The sequence below is a fragment of the Ctenopharyngodon idella genome, chromosome 2, assembly GCF_019924925.1.
Source record: "Ctenopharyngodon idella isolate HZGC_01 chromosome 2, HZGC01, whole genome shotgun sequence".
In the NCBI taxonomy this organism is placed as follows: Eukaryota; Metazoa; Chordata; class Actinopteri; order Cypriniformes; family Xenocyprididae; genus Ctenopharyngodon; species Ctenopharyngodon idella.
The window spans coordinates 23,629,130-23,647,638 of NC_067221.1; the positions used below are offsets into that span (position 1 = coordinate 23,629,130).

At 38.8% G+C, this 18,509-nt stretch overlaps 1 protein-coding gene across 6 annotated transcripts in view; it reads right to left on the reverse strand.

The window, feature by feature from the left end:
* The window catches only part of mib1 (MIB E3 ubiquitin protein ligase 1), a 71,658-nt gene that overhangs the window by 8,057 nt on the left and 45,092 nt on the right, over positions 1–18,509 (reverse strand). For all 6 annotated transcript variants that reach the window (XM_051918131.1, XM_051918111.1, XM_051918103.1 and 3 more), the window contains exons 13-18: positions 11,614–11,746; positions 9,846–9,932; positions 9,142–9,300; positions 2,067–2,248; positions 1,705–1,894; positions 1,527–1,605 (exon numbers count right to left, since the gene is read on the reverse strand). In XM_051918131.1, coding sequence (XP_051774091.1) covers positions 1,527–1,605; positions 1,705–1,894; positions 2,067–2,248; positions 9,142–9,300; positions 9,846–9,932; positions 11,614–11,746 — 830 coding nt within the window. The remainder of the gene's footprint in view (positions 1–1,526; positions 1,606–1,704; positions 1,895–2,066; positions 2,249–9,141; positions 9,301–9,845; positions 9,933–11,613; positions 11,747–18,509) is intronic.

Here is an 18,509-nt window from a genome sequence, read left to right on the forward strand (position 1 = left end):
CTATTTACAAGCGTTTATTATTTTTTTTAACAAGCGTTGAGCATTGTGCTGGAAGATGACATCACTGTTTTCTGGAGAACTGCTTTATAGATAAAATAAACTAATTTAATAATTGAGAATCTACAACGGAACTGAATCAACACTGAACTGACTTCTGCTGAACAATGACACTATTTTCTTTTAGAGCTGCTGTACAGCCAAAATTAACTCTGCATAACTGAATCATTTTCCTGTTATCAGTGTAAAGCTGCTTTGAAACAGCTTTTATCTGTATTGTATAAAGCACTATATAAATGAAGGTGACTTGACTTGAATCATTTCTGTTGAGTGCGGGAAATGGCCTATCAGAGGTGCTGGTAAATTAGTCAGTGCCCGCTTACCACTTAAAACGCACAATCAGAAACGAGTGATGGAAATCCATGAATTCGCAAAAAAGTTTTTATGCTCGCTTGAGGTGGTTTCTGACCTGTGCGAAAAAGTGTTAATGTGAACAATGGGAGATGGAAATGCATTTGCTGAATAAATTCTGATGTAGCGAACATTAAACCCATGTGAATTGTAATCAGCTGTTTCTGCTGATGGTGTTGTAACAGAAAACTTCATGCTTGATTCTGTTATGATGCATTAATTCTGGAAGTACTGGCACTCGATGTGTGCATGCAATGCATTTTCCCCTTTGGGGCTTGTCATGGATAGGGTCATGTGCACTTTTGTACTGGAGTGTCGCGGGTTTTTCGGGCTTATCCTCTCACATGTGTGTGACGCTTAATAAAGTTGAGAAGAGTTCAGGTGGCTCTCGTTTATTGTTTTCTTATTCTTAATTCTTATTCATAAGTGTTTAGGCGAACCCTTCATGAACACTCGGTCACAGTGTTTTATTTACTGTTGGTTACTAGGTTACCAATGCCACCGTCATCCGCTTGAACAACTTGATGGAAACGCACCTAATTAGCATGTCTTTTTTTCTTTTTTTGCTAACTTTGAAAATATTCGCTTCACGTTTGGATGGAAACCCAGCTACTGTGAGCTTCAATCAGTGTGGGATATTGAATACTGATACTGCATACTGAAAAAGCCTGACTTAGTACTATTAATATTTTTTTTTCTCCATTTTGACATTCATAAATGCATTTTAACATTCATATATATATATATATATATATATATATATATATAAAAAAAAAAAAAATATCTGAAATAATGTAATTATTATTGTGTGAATTGTGGTTAAATGCCATAAAAGTGTCACATTTAATAAAATGGTCCTAAAATGCTAATTTTCTTCTGATTATGGAGTAAAAAATGACTAGGATGTGTTCTAGACAAGTTTTGCGATATTCACCCATATCTTAAGCTCATCCTGTGTGTGCACACCTAGATGTCTTTATCTGTATCATAGTCATGTGATGTGTGATGTTCTGACAAGTCAGATGACAGAATGAGCTTTTTTGGCTGGATGAGAGACAAATCACATGGGGTGATGAAAGAAGAGGTGTGGTGTGGGAGGAGAGAGAAAGCTGACTTACTCTCACAGGCGCACATGTGACCGCAGGGCTGGAAGAGCACGGCTGCCTTTTTGTCAGAGCAAACCACACACTCCTCAATCTGTGGTTTAAGAGAAAAAAAAAAAAAAAAAACATCTTCACTACGGCACATAAGAGCACATGCATGCACAAAAGAAATTAGTGAGGCAGGTTTCTATACCTTGGTTCTGGACTGGACCTGTTCTTTGCAAATGAGACACTTCTTGACACGAGGCGAGCAGAGAGAGCAGGTGGCGATATGACCGCAGGGGCCAAAAAGCGTGTCCCTTTTCATATCCGAGCACACCATACATTCCTCAAGAGTTTCATTATTACTGTTTAGAGATGGGCTACGGGAGCCAACCTGCCCACTGAGGGCAAGAGAGTAAGTGGGAGAGAGAAGACAAACATTGACTGAGATATAAAGTGCAGAAGGAGAAAAGCAGTTAATGCATAGCAGGCAACACATCATGAAACCAATTTCAACTGTCCATAGTGCAAGCTTCAATAGATCCCCTACTGGTTGGGAATAGATGTGCATACCTGGTCTTCTCTTTGTGGCATTTAGCTAGAGCCTTGCAGAGGCTGGGGTCAGGGCACAGGTCCAGAGGAGACTGGCCCTTCTTATTACGGATGGTGAGGTCAGCTCCATTGGCCGCCAAAAAGCAAGCAATAGAAGCTGCGCTCTTCTTCTCAGCCCCCTGAGTGCCCAGTCCCATGATTAACTGTGAAGATGCACCACAGAGCCAAATACTATAGATTAATATAGGTTATCTATTAAAGAAACTCACAATTACTCATGTTGAACTTTAAATAATTACACTACGCCATTAAAATGAGAACAGTGCATGACACCATTTTCCTTTTAACACTTCCCTTAACCATTTAAATAGTACAAAAATCATCATTTACTCAGCCTCATGGTCATTCCGTTCATCACCCATGCATTAAATTTTTTTTTAACAAAACCTGAGAGATTTCTGTTCCTCCATTGAAAGCCCATGCAATCAAAAGACACAGTAAGTATAATCTGTATGATTTGTGTGGTGCAATCCAAGTCTTCTGAAGAAGCAAAATTGCTTTACATTATTTAATTTAGGCTTTTATTCACATATAAACATTGATCAAAGCACACAGATTATGGCAAACGGAAGCTAAACCATACTTGCTTGACGTGCAAGAACAACCTCGTTCGTTCTTATGGAAGCTCAGACAAGCTCGTGAAACAAAAGGACAAACCTAATTGGTTCTTGCGTGTCAAGCAGGCATGTTTGAGTGTTTAAGCTCAAAAGTGATTGTGTATCGACCTGGATTAAACAGCTCAATTCATATGGTTACATTTACTATGACTTTATTAAATTTTGGTTGTGTGGACTTTCAATGGAGGGACAGAAATCTCTCAGGTATCATTAAAAATATCTTCCTTTGTGTTTCGAAGATGAACAAAAGTCTTATGGATTTGGAATGAAATGAGGGTGAGTAATTGAAGACAATTTTCATTTTTGGGTAAGCTAACCCTTTAAGGCAAACAAAGTTAGGTTTTTGTCCTAATACCAAAGAAGAACATATCAGACTAGCTCATTATCCTTATAAAATTATTTACATCATTTAGTGCATTTAGCACTTATATAAAAGTGCCAAATGGGAGTTATAGTTTTTAAAGAAATGCTATTGTGGGTGGTTGCTAGGGTGTAACAACAGCATGCTGTTCTGGGCATATATATTTTTAATAGATTTTTATAGATATTTAGAGATGTTGCTATACAATTGTTCAGAATTGTTTCTTCCTGGCCAAGTCAAAAGTGTCAACACCCAAGTTTTTAGATATGGCTCTGGTTTTTTTTATTCAGAGCAAGATTTTGTTCATTTTACCATTCACCAGGTAAAAAAAAAAAAAAAATAACGTAAAGGGATAGTTCACCCAAAAATGAAAATTCTGTCATCATTTACTCACCGTCAAGTTGGTCCAAACCTGTATACATTTCTTTCTTCTGTTCAGTACAAAGGAAGGTATTTTGAAGAAAGTTTGCAACCAGGTTGCTTTGGGCCACCATTGACTTCCATAGTAGGAAAAAGAATACTATGGAAGTCAATAGTGGCCCAGAACTGTTCAGTTTCCCATGTTCTTCAAAATATCTTCCTTTATGTTCAGCAGAAGAAAGAAATGCATACAGGTTTGGAACAACTTGAGGCCGAGGAAATAATGACAGAATTTTCATTTTTGGGTGAACTATCCCTTTAACTGACATCACTGTTAAGCAATACAAGCAACACTGATGCTTGACTTAAATACCATCAGTAATTGACTTTTGCTTAAAGAAGCACAAGAGCCCCACTCATGTCCATGATGTAATGTTGGTATAACAGATTCATCTGAAGTGATGAAATGCTATGGACTATATTGAGATGAAAGTGGGCAGACCTCTGCATACTGATGGCTTCAGTGGAGTGTTTTAAATGGATGGCCCGACTCTCTATCTGCTGCATGTGGTAAGTGTGATGGTTTGATAGGGAGAGAGATTTGTCACACTGTTTGTGTTAATAAATGGCAGACTGCTGGCCTGGAAGCAGCCTCCTGTCATACAACGCTTGATTTACGACAGTCGTGGAGAGGCGATGATGTGAACTGGCAGGGCTGGGGTCAGACGTAAGAACAGCTACAAAGGCTATAACAGATAGGGTGCACGGGACCGGCATCGTCAGTCTGTCTGGTGTGAGACATTATGGTGAGACTTTCTGATAGTTGATCCAGTGTGTATTGATAGCATAATGTGTTAATGAAGACAAAGAAATGCTGCGGGATTGGAGGTCACTGATAAGTGCTGTGGAATGCCTAAGAAACAATGGCACTGATGGGAGAATTAAAGTGTAACAGCAGCAGCACTAGAGAGAAAAACTTGCAGATCAGTTGTTGTACTGTGATCTATCAGCTGTATCCTGTTTGCAGAGGGTACTATTGCAATGATTTTTAGGCATACAGAATGATATACTATCTTCCTTTTCTTCCTTAAAACACAAAAGGGGATACTGAATAATGGGAGCTGGACGTTTCAATCTTTAAAAAGTACATAGAAGCAGCGTAAAAGCATTATATATAAACGGTCCATATTACTTCTTAAGTCATACAATAGCTTTGTGTGAAGAACAGACAGAAATTAAAGTCAATATTCAATGAAACCATCAAATTTGAGAACTAACTAAGGGTGTACTCACACTAGGCACTCTGAACCGTGCCCGAGTGCATTTGACGCCCAAAGCCCGGTTCGTTTGACAAGTGTGATCGCTCCATTCCATGCCTGGGCACAGTTCGTTTAGCTGGCCCTGGCCCGCTTAGAAGAGGTGGGCCAGAGTGCGGTTTGGTTGGGCTTGAGCGCGGTTCACATGCAGTGTGAGCGCTAACCGTGCCTGAGCACGGAACAGCTGCTACTTTAGTGTGCGCTACTGTCATCATTATGACGGTAAACATCTTTTTTACTACTTTGATAGTACACTTATCAATTCATGTTATTAATTCAAGTGTATTTGGGTTTTTAACGGGTCTGATTCTCACTTTATTGATGAACAGGAATTGTAGTTTGTGAGTAAAGCTGCAAATTCCTCCATTAACGTCAGCTGCCTTCGTAATTAATCCTCTGATACATGCTATTGAAAATCGCTGCGTGGCATAAATTATAAATAGCCTATATTAGGCAGTATCTCAGTGAAAGTGCATTTCTTCCTGTTTTCTTCCATTTAAAAAGTTGCATCGTATATGACGTAAGCGTGCTCCGGCACGGAACGTTAGGTGCAAGTGTGAGTGCAGGCCAGCGGGGGAGTGGGGAGGGGGGACAATCGCGCTCGGGCTCGGTTCAAGGCAACCGTGCCTAGTGTGAGTACACCCTAAAACATTTTCAATTAATTGGTACAAATTTGTGAACTAATCATTTATTTGAAATCTTTTCAGTTGTTCAATTATGTTTCAGTTATGATTCAGTTATGATCAGCTCACAGTGGTTAAAGGGTTAGTTCACCCAAAATTATGTCGTTACTCACCCTCATGTCGTTCCACACCCGTAAGATTTTTGTTCATCTTCGGAACACAAATTAAGATATTTTTGATTAAATTCGAGAGGTATATGACTCGTACATAGACAGCAATTTAACCACCACTTTCAAGCCACTTCCACCGCTGTTTACATTCAGCGCTTCCAGGTTCTGTGTCAGAACACCGGCTCGGTATTGGCTGACGTTGGTCACGTGAGCAGCACGACGCATGCGTGTGATGCTGACGCAGGAGCCGGTCAATACTGAGCCGGCGTTCTGACATAGTACCTGGAAGCGCCGAACATAAACTGCATAGGAGAATGACACAGAAGAGAAGATATTGTTGAATAAAGTTGTTTTTGTTTTGTTTTTGCGCACAAAAAGTATTCTTGTCGCTTCATAAAATTAACGTTGCAGTCACTTCGACTTTTTTAATGATGTCTTTAGTACCTTTCTGGACCTTGAAAGTGGTGGTTAAATTGCTGTCTATGGAGGAGTCATATACCTCTCGGATTTCATCAAAAATATCTTAAATTTGTGTTCCGAAGATGAATAAAGGTCTTACGGGTGTGAAATGACATTGAGGGTGAGTAATTAATGACAATTTTAATTTTTCGGTGAACTAACCCTTTAACAGCTCGATGCATGTGAAATTCTCTCTCTCTTTTTTTTTTTTTTTTTTTGCTTGAAACCTTTAGTTGCTTTTTATCGTAATTGCATGGAAAAGTACAACTGGTATATTCTTTACAATCCCTCCTGTCATGTTCTGGAGAAGCAAGCAAGCAAATGGCAATTTTAATTTCCAGATGAACTACCCCATTTAAGGGCAGTGTATCAAAAGCTGTAGACAGTAAACCATTAAAGATAACTTTGAGCAGGAAAGTTGTAATGAGTTGTTGGTTGACAGTGTGACATCACATCAAGATTAGCCTCATCATGGCTGGCTTCGCTCACTGATGTTCTGTAAGAAGTGCTCACTCTCTATACTGTCACATTTAGGACCATTTACCTGAGAAAACGGTATTCATTGCATTTTAAATCTGCTCTGATCGAGCTCATAGTCTTGGCAATTTGACTGCCATCATTGTGCCAATGCATTACGGAGAATGAGCAAATAGTAAACGTCTTGAAAAGGCTACTGTCTGCCAAAGCTGTCTTCTTTCTGCTTTCTCTCCTCCCACTCAATTTTCCACAAATATATGCAATCCTACAGAAGGGGAAGGGACAATCAAGGGAGAATGTCTCACCTGAAGGATTGTGTAGTGTAAAGGACGTTGGACTACAGTGGAACTGTGGCTCATTGGGCCAGTTACTCATGTGACAGCAGGGAAATGGCTCTTATAGCAGAGTACGATCTATCATTGTTAACACAGGGAAAAGCCTGAGAGCAGCCCTTAGTTGCTGAGTATCTACAAGGCCTCAGTGTTTAGTACTGATCTTAGGATTCTTTTTTGGAACTTGAGCGTTTGGGCCTGTTTATACCTGGTCACTTTATGCATTTTTACTGATCAGATAGCTATCAGATTTATCAAAACGATTCCATTTACACTTGCCAACATAAATGTGTCTCTGCAAAACAATTCCCACACAATATACAGATTTAATGGAGTTCACGTCACCAAAAGCAACAAATATGAGCTGTATTTTATTGATCATCAGCTAATTTCAAAATCTAAGACCGCAATAGCAGAGATCGCGGCAACAGCACTGGTAAGATCATTTAGTCTCATTATTTTTAATAAAGATAATTGTGTTTTGAGCATCTGCAACTTACTTTCTGTTTCATTTGCAGCAGTTTGCATGTCGGATTGCTGAAGAGATACTTAGCTGCTCATCTGCAGCAATGTGTGTTGCAGTAGTACTGTCACATCTGGCTATAACATGTTATTTAGCATATAACACGCTCTCACACATTTATTTTTTAGCATTTTTGGGACGAGTAAAATTTACATATGTGGTTTCAACAACCAGATGCATTTAGACTTTTTTCAGTTTTGATGAATGCGTTCCAGACCACCTCCTGAAGTGGTTTGAACAATCAGATTTAAATCCGTCTTGAATGCGTTTCGGAGAGCATTTACAGCAGGGGCCTCATTTATAAAATGTTGCGCAGAAACCGTCCTAAATTTGATCTTACGATCATTTCTCCGATGTGCGTACGTGTGATTCACAGAATGAACGTACACACAGAAAACGAGCGTACGCCTCTCTTTCTGATGTGAAATCTATAAATCGCAAATGATCTTGAACTTGCGCGCAGCTGAATGGTTTCAGTTCTCCATGTTTTAAATGACACTAAATTAATGTCATTTACATATAAAAGATCACCAGTCATCGTCCAAATCCTTAGCGAGCTGCAAGAATAGTTTAGATTTAGAAAAAACCTGCAGTAATCTGACCAGGAAAAGTGTGTACGTCTGCTCAGACCCTGATGCGGCTCTAAGCACTTTTCCACGTCAAAGACCGTTTTTATTAATGTGAGCGTTGGCGTGGATTTAAGCGTACGCAAACTCTAAGATTAAATCTGTGCATACGCACGCTTTATAAATGAGGCCCCTGGTCTTTTCACGATCGGATAGCTATCGGAACAGAGAAAATGCATGACGTGACAAGGTGTAAACAGGCCCTTTATTTGATGTAAGAGTTCAGTTAGTTTGGATGGTATGAAATTAGCTTTCCACATTTGGGAAATCACAACTCAAGTCTGCTTAAAAAGAATATGGTTAATGCTCCTGGTCACACTTACATGTAAATTGTGTTGAAACATGATTGGAAACAGAGTTCATGGTGCGGGATGCTGGTTGGGTTTTCTTTAAGATACTAAAATTTGTTAATTTTACGGAAAAAGCTGACAGCATTGCGGAATCAAGTCATAAAAATGGAATTCACAGTATAATGCAGAATGTCATGGAATTGGCTGATTTTTTATGAATAATTAAAAGTAGGGCTGTGCACTTAATCAAATTGGAATATGGACTAGTGTCTATGAATAATAAAGTGTAAAAAAACCCTGCTATTTAAAGGTGCAGTAAGTGGTATTTGAACTACGCTGTTGGACATTGTTGATACTTGAAATCAACCCAAATGAACACACCCCTCTCTTCATTGCTCTGCCTCCAAACTCACACTCCAATTCTAACCACCCTGCTTTGAGCCGGTCTCGAACCCTGGCCTGGGTTTGGTTGACGTTTGTTGTTGGACTCAGCCCGACTAAATTCCAAACAGTGAATTTGAAATATCACTGAGTCCCCCTTTAAATATCAAGTCTGTATGTTCTACATGACGTATGGCCCTAAAAATCTAATTTGTGAAACTTAGCAGATTGTTGTTGTATTTCAATTAATTCAACATTAACATTTTTTGATGACTAAAATTGAATTTAACCATTAAAACAGAAAAAACAAAAAAATTAAATGGAACATATTTTCCAAAATTCATTTAAAACAGATTTCATAGGAACCCTGTAATCTTTAATCTGTGTTTGCTTTTTTAATGCATTTAAAATTCCAATTATTTCTTGTGGATCAATTCAGAATAAAGAAAAATTGTTAATCGAAAGCTTTTATTGAGAACATATATACTTCTCTATACATACTGTGTTTTTGGAGGGCTCCCAGGGTTCCACTTTGCTGACGTCCTGCATGTCCTGAAGTTGGCGCAGCTGGGACAGAGTGTGGTGACGCAGGGCCTCGTGCAGTGGCGTGTCCCCGTCCTTGTCTTGCACATCTAATTTTGCCTCAGCTCGCACCAAGAGCTGGACACAAACACAATTTGAATTTAACCAGTGTGTTCTCAGTAGTGGTAGCAGATTTAATTATGCTTATGTTTATTGATGCAGACGAACAAGATAACAAATGACATCTGAAACACAGGTGTCAAATTTCATCATGTATGTATATAACAAAAATAAGGCATCAAATAGAAAAAGTGTCATATTTGAGGCAAAAAGCATGTTTTTGTTTGGTTATTAATTGAGGATATTTCTCAACAGAGAGTGGCACTGCTCTTATATGACCACATGATGGCGCTTTAGATTCCATTGATTCCCATTTTCCACCCCCGCTCCCCGTACCTCTCCTGGCATAGTCCAGATTGCTCAGGACTAAATGAATTCAATTGAAGGGGATAAATCTGCAGCAGAACTCCCTGCATTTAAATCTTAACCCAGGGCACTTAGCTACATTGCTTCATCAATGTGTTTGTGTTGAGTAGGAAGCCAGATCGCTGAGTGAAGGGTGCAGATGTCAAACATCGAAGGGAAATGAAGGGAACAGAACAGAGGAAGACAGAGCCACTTACTCGCACTATCTGGGTGTGCTGACGCTCGACAGCAAGGTGCAATGCCGTCTGCTGGTTAACGTTCTGTATGTCCAAATTAGCATTTCCCTATGGAGAGAGCAACACAGAGAAAGAACAAACAAATCAATCTGTTGACCTCTGAGAAACATAAATGCTTTAAACTTTAACCATTGTTATATATGCAATTATACAGATACAATTACATAAGATGCCTTACAAAGGAAAACAATATTTGTTAGATTTAGATTCCACAATTTTATTTCCCACTGATGTTCAGTAACAGTCAGTGTCCATATAACTTCTCAACTACTGAAGATAAATCACTGCTCATGAGCATGCCTTCGAGTCCCATAGGTTGTGTTAGGAAATGTGAGCTAATGGTGATTTGTATTCAGATATTCCCTGACTGAACCCCCATAGCAACATCTCTCTGCATTACTGCAGTGCAGCCCTACTGTGGTTCGTAGGCTGAGGCTTAAGTCACTGGTGTGAACCTTTTCTTTGTCTCTCCCTCTCTTCCGTCATGGCAGGTATTTGACAAAGGGCTGCACTGAGCCAGCACAGCATTCTCATAACACTGCTGGAATGTTGCAATAATGTTGTTACTGTGCCGCGGCATAACACTGAGCCACAGTGTCATGCTGTACTGTGGCGTAGGAGGTAAGGAGATTTGCACATTTTGCCAAATTCACACATGCAGAACAAGAGAATCCTGCATTTTTTTTTTAAGACGATGATGCAAGTTTAGGGACAGTTCAACTCAAGACCAATGTGTTCTTCAATTCAAGAATTCAAACAGAATTCAAAATCAATTTTTAATAATCTACATCTGATGATTTCGAGCTTACACAGATTTTAAAGGGTTTAAAGGGCAACCTGTCACACACGAGATTACAGCAGCAGCAAACGACAATGATCCAACAACCCAATCATTTCACGATGGACAAAATCAAGTCACAATAGAAACAAAAAGACTATCAAAACTTCAGTTTTAAAGAGTCATTATGATGCACTGGTCGACCGCCATAAATCGGACCCGTAAGGTTTTTGCTACAAACACATGATCGGCAATTTTTTTTACATTTTGGCCAATCTCCATTTTAGACTTACACACAAACTGTATTGCAATAATACCAAAATTGTCATTTGTGTGGAAATATTGAAGAAAAATATAAATATTGAATTGGGGGTGTTCTTTTCCTTTTACCTCTGTTTAATGCCTATTAAAGTACTGTTTATAAGAGTTGCTTTTTTTTTACAGCGGTAACTGTAAGCGCTGGAGTTCCATAAGCGCCACCTTCTGTCAGAGAGTGAATTTACATTTTCATTGTGCAGGTATGTTTTATGTAGCATAATTTCACAAAGCTAAAGTCAGACCATACTGTTTTTGCTTTAAATCTTGACATCTAATCTTTTCTACAAATCTACAATCTAATTCAAATCAAAAACAACTGCTCATGTGTTTGGATCATTATTAAAATGCAGTGGTTGCCCCTAATTTCAAATGGCTGCAGATATTTTTTTTTTTTTTTTGCAATCAGTGCATCCCTAATTATGACTGACCTAGTACAATGAAAGCTGGGTTACAAGCGAACTTTCTCAGCTCTTCTGCACCTCTAATGACATTAACTGCATCAATTATCCACCTTAATCCTTATCTGCACAAGTACTTGATGCTTTCACACTTAACCTGCTGGAGTACAGGGTCTCCAGGATAGGTCCTTTTCGTAAAGTGCAATGTGTGAGTGTGTGTGTTAGAACTGCTGACCTGGTGGACTAGAAGCTCTGCCACCTCCACGTGGTTGTTGAGGGCAGCCAGATGAAGCGCAGTGTAACCATCATCCTTTTTCTCATCCACTATCCATGGCCGTGGCAGTTTGGACAGCAGCACACGCATAGCACTGCAAAACAAAGATGAGAATACAAATTTTAGCATTTTAGCATTTAAAAAGAACTAATAAACATGTAATTAGTGCACAGGCTTCTGTAGATGTGGTGAGACTGAAGGTCACATAAAGGGCACTGAACTCAGGAACATAATCCAATCAGGGCCATAACAATAAAAACTGAAAGCAAACCACAAATCAACAGGGAATGACAAATGGTTTTCTACCAGCTGCTCAGATCCACAGAGCAAAACAAGTAGCGTGACTTCAGATCAGCAGGTAAGAGCACAGCATATGTCCATAACACAGAGGTAAAAACAGGAAACTGATCAAGAATTGATGCAGTACCAACACGATAGTTTCCATCCTGGAGAAACTAGTGCTCAACGTCAGAAAACAAGTAAACTAGAAAATAGAGAATTAGTGTAGAGAACCTGTGACCACTACAGACTAGCTGAAATACAGGCAGAATGATGACAGTGTGCGAGAAAAAAGGAAGGGACAGTAACTGGTTGCAGTCAAGGAAATTAGAAATCACTTTATGCATTGCTCATCTGGTTATTAACTGTACTCTAGAAGAAATGCAGGGTTAGTATTCTCAAATGTCTTTGAATGTTAAGGGTGTTCTTAAATGGTTAGTTCACCCAAAAATTTAAATTCTGTCATTAATTACTCACCCTCATGTCGTTCCACACCCGTAAGAGCTTCGTTCATCTTCGGAACACAAATTAAAATATTTTTGATAAAATCTGATGGCTCAGTGAGGCCTCCATTGCCAGTTAACACTTTCAGATGCCCAGAAAGCTACTAAACACATTTAAAACAGTTCATGTGACTACAGTGGTTCAACCTTAATGTTATGAAGCGACGAGAATACTAAAAACAAAAAACAAAATAACGAATGTGATTTGGAGCATGAAAGTCACGTGATTTCAGTAAACGAGGCTTCGTTATGTCATAAGTGTGTCGAAATTTCAATGGTTCACCACTGGGGGGGGCGTGACTTTGGCAGTTTGATACATGCTCTGAATCACCGATTCGAAACTAAAGATTCGTAAAGCTTCAAAGCTTCATAAAGTAGTGTTTTGAAATCGCCCATCACAAGATATTGTTGAATAAAGTCGTTATTTTGTTTTTTGGCGTTTTCTCGTTGCTTCATAACAATAAGGTTGAACCACTGTAGTCACATGAACTGTTTTAAATATTAGTACCTTTCTGGGCAATCTAAAAGTGTTAATTATCTTGCTGTCAATGGAGGCCTCACTGAGCCATCGGATTTTATCAAAAATATCTTAATTATGTGTTCTGAAGATGAAGACATGAGGGTGAGTAATTAATGACAATGTTTATTTTTGGGTGAACTAACCCTTTAAGGTATCATTGGTGGGATGAGCAGAAATAAATGAAGAGGCTTCTAAAGAGGAGAGAAGAAAAAAAATAAAAAATTGATGAATGTAATTTCAGAGATGAGGTGGATTTGTGGAAGCCTCTGGAGTGCTGCTTTTTGCTGCAGGGTGGATTCTGGTAAACCCAAATCCAGTATCTAGTTTCTTAGGTAGTGCGGAGAGAGAGCATCAGCTCAGTACACATTTGGAGAGCTGTGCAGCAAAGCAGCTGTTCTGCAGTGTACACAGCATGCACATACGCACAGTCCAGTAACATCTTTACACCTGCAATGCTCATGGAGGCTTGGAGTTTGTGGACATGCTCCTTAAGTTACTGACTGCTGACCATCTAAGTTCAAGTAAATTTGATTGTCAACACAGTGAGGAATGTAAGGAAAATGTTCACACAGAAGAAAACCAAGGTTTCTGTACATCCACCAACAGCCATGAACCTCTTTTGAGTGTATCAAGTAAAGTCGTACAACAATAGATGCACCCTTGGGCAGGACAAGAATTGGTGACGGACTGCACAGGTAGAGACGTCCCTTACAGAAAGGTAGTAGCAAGTACAGAAAATGGCTTGCACTGGTGCACTCTTGTGTTGGCAACAATAAGATGGATCGGTGTCAGTAAGGTGCTGGCATTGTGAGTGGTGAGCAGATGCGGCATAGATTGACAGGCTGCCTGCCACGTTGGTGGAAATGGGCAGGCATTAATATTAATGCAGCTTGCTGGCACTACTGCATTGCAGTCAACTTTTTTTTGTTGAGGAGTTCAAAGAACACTAAAAATATGCAGTCTATGGCACAAACCCCTTGCAATTCCTTCCTGGAAATGATTTGCTTTAGTGTGAGCAAAGGAAAATGCAGATGATGAATGGCTTGTTATTGGTGGCCAACCTTTATATGGTTTTGATATCGACCTGAGGTAGGTAAACAGCTGCCATTTAAGAGGTAAAGAACAAGGCTCAGAGGACACAATGAGGCTGAAGTAGCAGTCTGAACACCAAAATGAACATGGGGGCAAATGTAGAACTGAAAGAAAGTGGAAAAGGCAGGAGGAGAAGTAAGGTGAAGGAAAAGCACGATGGAACTGGGTCATACTGTGAGATACGAAAGTCCCACAGGAGTACGCCAACGAGGCCTGTTGTCTCCGGTAGCCACATGGTAATTTGTCATAGGTCTGGAGCTCACTGTTACTAGGAAGAGAAATGGCTAACTCTACCGTACTGTAAGTACAGTGGTTCTCAACCCTGGTCCTGGTTCCCCATCCTCCGCCTTTTTTCTTCATGTTTTTGTAAGCCATGTCAAGCACCAGATCATAAATAACAGCCCAATACCTATACTAATGCCAACAAGAATAAAGAGAAAGAACAATGGCTGTAATGACAGTATTTGAAACAATTAAGAATAATCAAGAGGGAACGTGGATCTGCATCTCAGAATGTCTGCTGAGTGAAGAGGAGTTTGTTATTAAGTACAGCTTGCATAATGCCTTCTTTTAAAGTGACTTCCAACCAACTTTGTCTTTATTGGACATATGGCTGTGCACATGTAATAAAATCTATTTGCATAAAAAGTTTGGTAAACTGAATTTCTACACTGGTTGTTACTGAAGACTGATACAGTAAAACATCTTGTGAAAATGCAAGATGTTGAAGAAGGTATTGCACAGCATTACAAACCTTCATTCGCTTACTTTACAGATATGTCTGTCTCACACAAATTATCTGAGTCAACGAGGGACCCAACGGCACAGTAATATCCATGACCTAATTATACTGTTTCTTGAGGCATACTGATTAAAAAAAAAAAATGTTCAAATCCGAAATATTGCTGCGCTCACATGGCAATAAATAACATGATCTGCATGCCACAATAAGGAAAAAGAAATATGGTACCTCGAACATGAAATGTAAATCTTTACTTCACTTACACTGAACATACAGTATATGCTATGCTATACAAGTGTTATGTATAAAGAAACATTAAACTGAAAATACTTTAAATAAATCCTCCAGTGATCTTAAAATCATAATAAATAAGAAAACCCATGGATGCATGACTGATTTAAAATTTTCTAGACTTTTTCTAGATAGGAGGGAAGATGACATTTGACAATAAGTTAACACTGAGAATTATTTTCTTTGTGAAGTGATGGAAAATTCTTCGATTGGTGGCTGACTCACTTGGGTGAGTGGTAGACATCAGTGCTATAAATCTTAGGCTTTAAATCACTCCAACCCCAAACTGTTTACTAGAGGTAGGAAAATTCAATCCACTAAAGTAGCTCAGCTGGTGTTCAAGCTCTTCAGATTCAAGCAGCAAAGAAACACTAGACTAACAAGCCAGCAGACAGATGTCTAATAAGCTTGTATTAAAGATACAGTTGGGTGTACTTGAAGTTAGATGCCCATTAACAGCAGTATGATGCATTGCTGACAGGTTGATTTAATGATCCGCATTGGGGTTCTATTTACAGCTTACTCATGCATTACGGTCACAAAATGCATTTATAATACATGTTTGGGTCTTGCCAAGGAAAGAGTTTAATAGTCTAAGCAAGGAGTCGGCAGTATGACCAAAATCTTTTATCACTCTATGGATGATTTTATATTACTGGAACTGTATTTAGGAAAAACTGTTACTTTTTAATGGAAATGCAGCCTCAAAAGAATAAAAAAAATAAAATAAAGTTCAAATTATTTTTGTAGATCAATGCAAAAAAGTGTTATGTATAAGTAAGTAATCTATAAAGGGTTAGTTCACCCAAAAATGAAATATCTGTCATTAATTACTTACCCTCATGTCATTCCAAACCCGGAAGACCTTCGTTTATCTTCGGAACACAAATTAAGATATTGTTTGTGAAATCCGAGAGCTTTCTGTTCCCAACGCAACTACCACTTTCAAGGCCCAGAAAGGTAGTAAAGACATAATTAAAATAGTTAATGTTACTACAGTAGTTCAACCTTAATTTCATGAAGTGACGAGAATACTTTGTGTGTGCAAAAACAACAAAAAAAAAAAAAAAAAAAAAAAAAAAAACACTTTTCAACAATTTCTTCTCTTCCGTGTCAGTCTCTGATGCTGTTCATGTGAGCACCACGACACGCAGGAGCCGGCCAATACTGAGCCGACGTTCTGTCATAGCACCCGGAAGCGCTGCACTGTGTTTACAACGTGAACATCGAAGATTGACATGGAAGAGAATAAATTGAATAAAGTTTTTTTTTTTTTTTTGGCACACAAAAAGTATTCTCGTCACTTCATAAAATTAAGGTTGAACCACTTTAGTCACATGGACTATTTTAACAATGTCTTTACTACCTTTCTGGGCCTTGAAAGCGGTAGTTGCATTGCTGTCTATGGAGGGACAGAAAGCTCACGGATTTCATCAAAAAAAAATCTTAATTTGTGTTCCGAAGATGAACGAAGGTCTGGAACGACATGAGGGTGAGTAATTAATGACAGAATTGTCATTTTTGGGTGAGCTAACCCTTTAAACTTAGTGGAAGTTGGAAAATACCATGAACAGAAACCATTTCTTTTTTAACACAAAGTGCAGATGACAGCTGAATCATGAGGCCATCAATGCTCAACTTCTCCATCATTCTCTTACCTGTCAGTTTAAGTTAAGCAGATACAGTGACCTCCAAGTGACCATATGGGTTTCTATGGCAACCATGTATGAATTATTCAACACTTTAACATGGGTCAGTTATTAACATGGGTGAGTATGCAAACTGTAAATATTACTGATGCAGTTCATATTGGATCACAGTTTAGGTGAAGTCTTCTCAATGTGCTCAAATAAATAATGAATCATTAAAAGGAATTTGAAGCTATTGAAAGTGAGCTCTGAATATCTATTGATGCAATGATTCTTTAGTCATTGGGAAAAAGGAGCATCGTAAAAAGATAAATCCTTGTTGAACAGGGCTATAAGCTACTATTAGAAATAAAATTGTTCTTATTGCAATGGAATGTACAAAGCAACCATAAAACTACATTCATGTTTAAATGCTATACAATTTAACTTTTGTTTGATAAGCACAACAAAGTCAAATTAATTTAAGTATTACTAACTATTCCAGTGCTTCACTAACTTTCTGTACCCACCTCCCTCACTGCAACGCATGATATCATTCACAGTCATGTCTCTTACCATCACGACACTTACTACGACAACGATTGGCTCAGAATCATGACTTGGCCAACCCCCAATACAAGAACAAGCACTTTGATTGGGCAAAAGGCAGTTTGGCTTGTGTCAGTTTGTCCTTGGATAGTCTGGTTTGATTGATTACAGTCCTTTACCCCAGTGGAGGTGGACATATGCATGTGGGGGAAAGGTTGAAATGTGCATTGTCCAAATAGTTTTCCGTTTTTGGTTGCAATGACACCAGCAGTACATCTAGTTGGTTATTTATGGAAATGTGAAAATGCAAGATTTAGACATTTTGAAATCCACTCATACATTTTAAGCTATTATATGGCAAAGCTAGCCACCACTCTTGTTTTATTAACATGAAAGACTAGAAATGATGCAGTCATTGCTCCTTGTCTATATACCACTCCAAGTTTATGATTGTTCTGGTGTACAACTAAAAATCAAATCAAATTGACTACTCTACATTCCGTCTTCTAAGGTCATTGAACAGATTTGAGTGAGAAACAGACATGTAAGTAGTTGCTGAACTTTCTGATTCGCACATCTCTCCATTCGCCGTAATAGCTGGACCTTCTCTTTGTTTACGGACGTGGCGTAACCACGCAAAATCGAATGATGTAAAACTGACATTTCCTGCAAAATCTGACCCAACAGTTTAAATTATGAATCTTTATTATAAGCTTACTGCTGTCTGCCTTTTTTGCCTTTATTGGATAGGACAGTCAAGAGAGTGGAGAGGAAGCAAAGTGGGAGAGAGGGGGAAAGGAGCACAAACCAGGATTCGAACCACTATGTGCAGAAGTGGTGCTAATGAGGCTATCAGCTCCGACAAACAGATTTTCTTTTGTACTTGATCAATCGATTCATCTAAAAAAAAAAAAAGACCTTTAAAGGGAAAAAACAAGGACTGGTAATTCAATTTGCAAGATTCTCAGGTATCTCTAGTATGAATTACCAGTTAAAATGCACTCGGTCACTAGGGGTGCAACGGTTCTCGGTAAAAAGATCGAACCGTACCGTTCTCCACTTACGGTTCGGCACGCACTTGCACCGCGGTTCATTTTTAATGACGACACATCTATAAAGTTTGTTGACAATAGCAACATGTAAAACAGACAGAGTTTGGATAATGTATGTTTCAGTCAGTGAATACGTATTCTGGCTTCCCAAAACGTTACAACAGCGATGATGAAAAAGCGTGGACAAAACTGTCACTCTCT